This window comes from Sceloporus undulatus, chromosome 1, assembly GCF_019175285.1.
Source record: "Sceloporus undulatus isolate JIND9_A2432 ecotype Alabama chromosome 1, SceUnd_v1.1, whole genome shotgun sequence".
Lineage (NCBI taxonomy): Eukaryota > Metazoa > Chordata > Lepidosauria > Squamata > Phrynosomatidae > Sceloporus > Sceloporus undulatus.
Genome location: NC_056522.1, coordinates 369,994,387 through 370,004,035, shown reverse-complemented (window position 1 = coordinate 370,004,035; position 9,649 = coordinate 369,994,387). Strand labels below are relative to the sequence as shown.

Genomic DNA, 9,649 nt, shown 5'->3' with positions numbered 1-9,649 from the left:
ATGGCAAAATCAAGGTTTGATTTTTTGGAATTTTTATATTTTTTTACTATTTTCAAGCTACTGTACTATTTAAAAAATCCATGGAAATGGAAGACTGCCTATATATTTGACTATTTATCTGATGTCCCTGACTGGTTTTATATATTGTTTTTAAAGTTTTCGATTGTATTATTTGTAACTGATGACATATTGTACTATGACATGGGTCATATAGTTTTATTGTGTGTGAACTGCTTTGATCTGAAGGAAAAGCGGTATATAAATAAAAGTTTTATATTATTTATTTATTATATTTGCAAGTGACTATATAAGACTGAATATATATTGCAGGCTTTTAACAAAGATAAATTCATCATAAAAATAGGGTTGAGTACATAATGTAATGTATCTAATATATCTGTAAATAAACCATATGCAATGAAATTATATTTGTATTAGTGATTGCAGCTTGTATTTGGTAACCTCCTCCATTTTTCTTGAATGTCCATTTTCCAATGCTTTGTCCTCCCTTGCAGTTAGGGCATGTGGTCACCTTGCTTTTGGGTTTAAGGACAGGAAACAAATATAGATAAATGCAATAAATATACAAGAGTGCAGAAGGAGAACAAGCTGCCAGCTATCGTCCAACTATGGGTGGGAGGAGGTTGAGGGACTTTCCAAACTTGAAACCAGTAATCATTTTGCTTTCAATCCAGAGCATCGGGACTGACAGCAGCACAATTTATGCATCACAAGAAAGGAACTGTGTCCCTATCAAAAAGAGGGCACCGATTTACATAAATTTCATAAGCTAATGTATATTTATAGCTGCACCTAGGGATAAAATTACATTACACAGCATTACAGTTTATGGTATTAGGAGAATGCAATAGTGAGTCTGTCCCCGTGATAATTCCAAGACACAGAACCTAGACACATGAAACTTGGCTTGCATACCAAAGGGACACTAGGATGTATGTAAGGGGGGAAATAATGTATTATTTAACTGTAATTAATCTAAATGCTTCTGTAATCTGCAACACCAGGTTAAATCAATAGGTGCCAAACACCAGGCTCCCCAAGAGTAAAGCTTTCCATGGAAGCAAGACAGCCAGCATGTATCATCAGGGTTGTAGCCATCCTATTTACTGCTTGTTTACAACATTTTCAAAAAGCCTTCAACTCTATAGCAGGTGAGATGTTACACAACCTATACAATTATTAATCTGCCCAGTTGTTCAGTGAGCAATGAGCTTAATAGTGACTGCCTTTCAGAGTGTATAGCCAACAGATGAAATTGCAGCTATGACCAACAACATATTTTAGGCTTCACACTATTACTGATAGTCCTTAGCATTTTCAAAGTGACTTCTGTGTATACAAAGCATACTTCTTACATTAGCCAAATAACCTTTTATCAAACCTGACCCTGAGTCAGATGAGTATGGTTGTTCGCATTTTTACAGCTGGAATGTGAGCCTCAGCCTAGGCAGTTATGCAAGTTTCTACACTTAATGGTCATGGGACTAGGTGCAGTTCTTAGTGTGCATTATTTTACTCACTTCAAAATGTTTTTGCATCTCCTCTTCTGGGGTGCATCTACACTGTAGGAATAATGCAGTTTGACACAAGTGTTGCAGCAACCTAAGGAATCTTGGAACTTTTAGTTGTACAATGTCTTTAGTCTTCTCTGCCAATGAGTGCTGGTGCCTAACAAAACTACAGATCCCAGATTCTGTAGGGTGGTGCCCTGGCAGTTAAAGTGGCATCAAAATGCATTATTTTTATGATATAGATACACCCTCTGGCGCAGCTTCTCCGTGTGGTACAGCTGTGTATGGAGACTTCCTTGCTCTGAAACAAAGATTTGCATCATCAACATCGTCGTCATCATCATCATCATCATCCTCCCTCCCTTCTCCCGGGACTGGGACTCAGGGCGGCTTACAATATTATAAAAAACAGTAAAATGGGTATTGTCTGCTTGCTTGAACAGGTTATAATTTAGCCAGACGGCAAGTTGCCAGGCCCAGTTTTCAAATTTGCTGTTGAAACTCTTTTTTATTACTATTTCCTTGCTTTACACTCTGGATATGCCTGCGGCATGCTGCAAGTTTCTGGGTCTGGCAACTTTCATTGCTTTGAAATGAATGAATGCAACTTTTTTTCCGCCTCCGCACTTTTGCTCACCTCTTTTTCAGTTTTCACAAATGATGCTTCTAATGTTTTAAACACAATTGGGTGTAAGTTGTGCACACCTCCATCACATGCAAAGAATCTAAGAAAAATTGAGCTTTTCTTTCCTGTTTATTAAACGACTTTGCAAACTATGTCTCGTGGGAAATGTGTGTGTCCATATTGGGCAACCATTGTGTTCACCACCACCACCATTGGCCTACTTATTACTGAACTATATAGTAGCAAATACAGCTGCTTGGACATGGAGAACAAGAATATGACAACCCTGAGAATCAGAGAATTATAAAGTTGGAAGAGACCACAAGAAACATCCAGTCCAACCTCTTTTGCAGGAACACAAAATTGAAGCACCCCCAACAGATGGCCATCCAGCCTCTGTTTAAAAACCTCCAAAGAAGAAGACTCTACCACATTCTGAGGGAATATGTTCCACCGTCGAAGCAGAGAATCTTTTATAACCCATCAAGGTGTGGGGGAAAGGTAGGAGATGCACAAGACTCATGACAGAAGGAAGAGAAGAGAAAGACCAACAAGAAAGGATGCAGTGGGGGAGACGACAAAGGGAACTGAGCAGGAATGACTAAGGGGCTTTTAACCATGCAAAGTTGGTACAAGCTGAACAAGAACAGATAGGATAAATAGAAAAATGAAAAGGGAAAAAAGGAGTGAAATGGAGAAAGTGGAAGAGAGTAGAGAGCAAGCAAGCATGGTGGGGTGCAGGGGGCCTAAAATAACAGGTTTTGAAGCCAGGTGGTGGTTACATGCCTTCAAGTCAACTCTGATTTATTATGATCTTATCATAGGGTTTTCTTGGCAAGATTCCTGGTAAGGTTTGCCACTACTTTCCTCTTAAGCCAAGTATGTCTTGGCCAAGTTAACTCAGTGGATTTCTGTGACTGAGCATAGATTCAAACTCTAGTCTCCAGAATCCTAATCCAACACTCACTGAAGCACTCACTTTATTTTCAACTGGATTCAAAGTATAAATTTTAATCTTAAAAGCCTGTACCATTTCTTGGACTGTCTTTTCAAGTATACATCCACCTAGTACTAATAGGAATTCCTAAATTCAATATTAGTATTTTATTGATTGTATTAACATTTTGTATTATTGTGTATTACTTTGTATTATTTTATTGCTGTTGAGGCGGGAAATACAAATAAACTCTATTATTATTATTATTATTATTATTATTATTATTATTATTATTAGTCATTCAGCTCACTGTCTGGTTTATCCAAAGTGCCTTGTTCAGGGAAACTTATCTGATGTGTACAGTAATGCCAACTATATACCAGACAAAAATATTTCTCTTTTCTTCAGCATGCCAGTGACTATCATCTTTTGGGCTGTTTTGTTTTGCAGCAGTTAAATTAATTATTACGGCAGTCTTGAGAACCAGCATGATGTAATGGTTTGAGCATTGGACAACAACTAGAGAACAGGGTTCAAATCCATGCTCAGCCCTGGAAATGCACTGGGTGAGCTTGGGCTAGGCACACACTCTGAGGAAGGCAAAGGCAAACCCCTTTTGAACAAATTTACCAAGAAACCCCTGTGATAGGATCGGCATAAGTCAAAAACGGCTTGAAGGCACACAACAACAATGGCAGTCTTAGGTTTTGCATTTTGAATTTTTTAAACATTTGTTTTTTATGTTGTATTTGTTAGCAACCTCAGGATGAATGTACAACATACAGTTGGATTTGCAGAGTCTGTGTAATTTTTTTCAATTCATTTGAAAGTGTTCATGCAGGAGAATCTCCTGCTGAGTTGTTCCTCAGGGATGTTGAACAAATGCTATTAACACAGTTGTACTTTGTTGGAAGTTGCATCCTAAAATTGACCCATATGCAGTCTGTTGCCACTCCTTGAAAACTACAAGAATACGTTTGATAATTACCAACATTTATAATATCAGCTTTTTATGTCTGTATAATTCAAAGTGATGGAGCCACTCGAGTGTACTTTAATGAGACTTTGCTGAAGAAGTGATAATGTTTTTGTCTAGATTTCAGATTATGATCCTGATAAGAATCACATTTCTCTCTCAGTCTCAATTCCCATTGGAACATGCCTGCATCATCAGTACCCAAAGCATATTAAAATACACACTCCAGTGTTTCATTTTATTTTTAAATCATACAGATGTACTGGTGATCCATGATTAAGGCTTCCAAGTACCAACGTAAAGCAAAATAATACAGACCAAATTTAAAATGTGGATGGCATATTTCATTTTGAAAGACTTACAGGCAGTGTAAAAAAATACACAGAGTAACAGTAGAAGATGCTACAGTGCATGCTTTTAAAACTTTGGAGACCATCATTTACATATTAATGAAATGAGCTCTTTCAGTGAAACTGTTTCTTGATGCATTAATGGTTATAACAGTGCTAGAACAACTTGGAAAAAAATCCATACAGCTTTGCAAGTTATTTACTTTCAACAGTCATTTCCTATTTAGCCCTTTCAACTACTTATATCGACATTCTTTGTTAGAAAAGTCAAGCTATTCAATGGAAATGTAGCAAGAAAGTTTGTACAGTGGGCTCTCTACATTTGTTGGTGTTAGGGGTACAGGACCCCCATGAAAATGGAAAAGCCGCAAATAAAAAAAAACCCTTTTTTTAAATCTGAGAGAACACCTTTCTAGGAATCTCTAGGTCCTCCAGCACAACTATATAACCAAAATCTGCAGAAGCTGTCCATAGAATCACGCTGAAGGACCTACAAATGCCTAGAGGAGTGTTTACTCTAGTAATCTCTAGGACTTCCAGCACAATGCTATGGTCAACTTCTGGCAGAGTTGCGCTGGAAGACATACAGATTCCTACAGAGAAAATACTAATCAAATCTGCAAATAAGCAAATTCACAAAGAAGTCAAAGCTGCAAATATGGAGGGCCAACTGTAATTACTTTCTTTCACTACTGTGCTTTCCTTTAATATTAATTACAGTTATTATACAAGGATTAAGAAAACATGTGTCTACTGCCCAACAGTTTCCTAAGAACCTGTTAAATTTAAGCACAACATTGGGTAACTACTGAATGCTTCCTGAAATTTTTCACTGTCCCATTGTTTTCAAAGGTAAAATCAAGTAATTATAATTTTTAGCCCTAATATCTAATAAGGCATGGCTGAGCAGTCTTTCTGAATTTTTGTTTAATCCAAGAAGAGGATAACTAGGAAGCATTCCATTTTGTGCAAACTCATTCTATTGTAGAGGACATGAAATTGCATCTTTTGTGTCATTATGAATGAAATTATGTTTCATGGTATGATAAACTTTGTTAGGAATGCTTCCTGCCTTTTTATTTGATTATAGCAATTCCTAAATTTCTGATATTTGCATTTGGTGATTATGATGACATGCTTGAATGTATTCCAGAGTGAAACTATCTCCATGAGCCAAAGAAGTAGATGTTTTATTGTTTGCTCATGAGTTCTTCATATCTCCTTGGTATGTTTCTTTTGAAATTGAAGGAAGATTCAAAAGTAGTTTGGTATAGTTCAAGGCCTACTGATCAAAGTGGGGGGAAATCCACAGGATAAGTGTCAGCCTTTTGCATGTGTCTAAGCTAAACCCCTGCTACTGATTATTTGTAAATAACTAATTTCATCTTTTAATATAGCTGCTAAAGGGGACTTTGATTTACATTATTCATTAAATTCCTGTACATTTGTTCTTTGGATGGCTTATGCTGCAGTCCCATTCGTATAGTGAAAATTATTTCTGAGTGAACAAGCATTATAACAAACTGCTAATACAGTTAGCTGCTGAACATACTTCCTTGTCCCAGTATCCCAAGGTGCACTTGCAATCTGTTCAATGAAGCTAATCTTTCTGCATTTCTGCATAACTGATCCTGTCCCCTAAAGATTTTTAAAAGTTGCAGATTTTGCAACATCACACTATTTACCCTTACTTTGCTTAACCTCCAGTTTGATGAAGAACTCTACCGTACCTGAAAGTCTGCTCACAACTTTATGACATCTGGTTTGTCCTAATAACAGTAAAGCACTGTGATCTGGGGATTTTTGGTTTCCAATGGACTAATGCAGCTAACATGTAATGCTGGCATTATTTCAATTAGAATAGCACACCAGAAACTCCTCAAAAACTTCAGCAGCAAACCATATCTGAGCGTACTCAAAAGCAAACGTTACCTATTGAATTTAATGGATGTTTATCATACAGTTTGTATTAAGCCAGCTTTAAAAATCACATACCTAAAAACATGTTGAAGTCACAGGACAAAATTCTCTATTCTAACTTGTTCTGTAAAATGATACTACCAAGATAAAAAGTGCATTATTGTAAAAGTGTGGAGTCTAAACAAAATGGTTATTTCCAATTAGAGCAGTGCATCCTGTGACTCAACAGAATCTTTGTGAATGAACATTTATGTGTCACTGATTTGACAGGTTTACTTCAGATCGGAAAAACAACAGGATTTAGACTTTAAGGAAGGAGTGAAAATTGTGTGGCCCTGCAGTTGTTGGTAAACTGGAAGGCCTAACAACCTTAAAGAGCATAGCTAATGGTGAGGAATGCTGGGAACTATAATCAAACAACATCTGAAGATTCACATGATTCACATCCCTGCCTTAAGATTTCCCAGGCACACTATAATACATTAACCAATACTGTCATTTTTTAAAGGGTCAGTCAGTGTAGGCTTTGTTTGCACAACTGGTTGTACAGACAAAATTTCTAAAGTGAGAGTGAGCTCACAGACCAACCGTTGCTTACTTATATAACCCCTGAACAGTTACAAACTGTACACATGTAAATACATCTTGACTAGCCACCATATTAACTTGATGGTGCATTCTGAGGATCTTTGTCTCGTCATGCAATTTGTAAGAAGTCAGGAAGTATACAGACAAGCCCTTGAAAAAGTGGGTATGCTGGTGGTTAGATTCTGGAGTTGTAGCCCCCAAAAGTAACTTTTCAAAGCTCTGGTACAGATAATTAGTGTTAGGTGAGTGAATATGCTCTTGTTTCTATAGTCTGGCTTTCTGAGACTCAGAAATGAATTTCAGGCAGATCGCTAAATAGTTCTGTGTCAACACAAACAATGCTAGAAGACCTAGCTCCTCATTATGTCACCAAAAATCTCATGTTTCCCCCCAGCTCTCACTGGTTTTTCTAGTCAACATGTCATCTACCAGGTATGTCAGATAGTGCTACCTTAAATATAATATCCATCAAAATTTCCACCTTTGGTCTATCTGAAGAACGTCTTCAAAGCAAAAATTGACAACAAAACACTTAACTTCATCAAATAATGTTTAAATGCAAATGAACAGATTAATAATTTGGGAATCACAGTTCATAACTCATAACTGTGCAACTCTTGCACATGTTTCTTGTGAAGCCAGAATTATTAATAACTTTGAAGTAAAGATGGGGAAAATGAACTTGGATTAAGCATGTACATGGTCTGGATTTGTCATTTTAGCCCTCTCTTTTGGACATAGCATACCTATTTTATAAATTAAGGTAAATCTGCAGAAAAATATATGCTCTTCCAACAACGAACACTGCACTTAAAAATACCTAAAAATGGAATTAAGAATGTTGTTCACAGTTAGCGAACTCCAATATAGGTTTTGGCTCATTCCTTTTAATATTTTTAATACAGAAGATAAAGTCTATATTTTTATTAGTTATGCAGCTAGTTATATTTTAAAGTGTCAGCCTAATTGAGTAAAAATTTAAAATAGTTGTGGGCTTTTATATATAATATATGTATGTATATATATATACACACATCACAGTATATGGTGCTTTTAATTTAGCAACAAAAAGGCACAATTATCAAGCAAAAATAAAATAAAATACAGTACCTGGATGTAACTGGTTTATATTTACAAATTAAAGTTGTTCTAGTGTATGGCAAAGGATCTAAAATGCCAGTTTTTCTAAGCCAGATCTCATTAGAAATTTGGTCCAATAGAATAGCTTCCTTCCTACATAGAACATTTGGGAGTGCAGAGATGCAAAGAAAATGAGTTTTTCCTTTGTAGCAGTTTGTGGTTCAGAGTAACAAATAACTTAATATGAAATGGCTTACTCTGACCACAAAGAGAACTTTTGGATCAGGTATAAACATACCATTTTTAACATATCCAAATTAAGAGACAGGGAGAAAAAGAGGTACACTTATAGTCTGAGGCATAATTATACACTCACACACAAAGTACATTTTGTTACAAGACTAGACATGGCATTTCTCAGGGACCTGAAGTGACTAGGTCTTCCTCTTGATAGCAAAGATTTGAGCTTTCTCTGTTAGGCATTACTTTAGCAGAGACAGTACAGTAGAACACTTCTATATTTCTCAAACTATTCAGCTTCTCTCAGAACTATACGCAGTCTAGCTCTCTTCCTGCACCAAGAAAACACTTGCATCAAGAGAGTCCCATTATGAGAAACAGGGAAGGAATTAAGAAAGTCAGTGAGAATCCAACCATTCCATAGGTAAAGTAGCGGTAAGGCAGCTCAACCTCCATACGCTGCCGGGCTTGTCGAACATCGCCACTAGGTATACGGAAGATTTTACAGGCCAGTGGGATGGTGATCTTCTTCATGCCAGTTTTTGTTAGCAACAGAAGCACAACTCCAATCAATAATCGCAACATGGCTTTTCCAACGATAATTACAGTGAGAGAGGGAGTCACAAGTGGAAGCATCTCTGGTGAAGGGTCTGGCATCAGACCCAGCATGTAGTTAACATGAGAGCCACATGCAACTCCAGCACCGCAACCCAGGATTTGAGCAGTGTCCCCCCGGGATGTGCTCCAGGTGTCTAAAGTGAAGGAGAAAATCCCCAAGGCCAGATGAAGACTGATGATGATTAGTGGTGCATACTTGCAGGTTAAGTTGAAGCTGTCAACTAGGTCCACAGCTGGAAGGAAGACAGCCAATATGAGAATAGCGTAAAAAAATCCAGCAATAACGTCCTGTTGCAAAATAGAGAAAAAGTAGATTAATACAGCTTTAAGAATAAGGCAGTGTACCTTGTCTAATGCTATAAAAATACTGAAAACTGGTGAGTTTGTTAGTAGCAACTGTAACTATCTAATTAAAGGAGACTTATATAATGCACAACAACACAGCAGTTCTGTCATACCTCTAAAACTGAACTGTCTGTTCAAACCCTGAGAATATTCAAAGCAGGAAGGTTATCCATTTATAATGCAAACTCCCATAACTTGCTTATCAGGCTATTAAGAAAGCCCTTTTAAGATTTTTTTCCCCCTCATGGCTGCATAACTGGAAACCTACTTTAATTTTGCGTTTGTTTTGTTTTATTCATGTGGTTGTGCAAGTTATCTATGTAGTTCCTGTATGAACAGCTGTTGGCAAAGGACAGCAGGGGCATTTTTGTTTAAGGAAGGAAAACTAGCAAAAGCCCCAAATAACAGGTGGGGAAGGGAGAAGTATCATGACAAACC

The 9,649-nt window shown here is 37.0% G+C and overlaps 1 protein-coding gene across 1 annotated transcript in view; it reads right to left on the bottom strand.

Moving 5' to 3' along the window:
• Nucleotides 1-4,289: 4,289 nt before the first annotated feature.
• Nucleotides 4,290-9,649, bottom strand: part of SGPP1 (sphingosine-1-phosphate phosphatase 1) — a 29,089-nt gene continuing 23,729 nt past the window's right edge. The window contains exon 4 of the mRNA XM_042438513.1: nucleotides 4,290-9,154. Within this exon, the coding sequence (XP_042294447.1) occupies nucleotides 8,603-9,154 (552 nt within the window). The 3' untranslated portion in view covers nucleotides 4,290-8,602. The remainder of the gene's footprint in view (nucleotides 9,155-9,649) is intronic.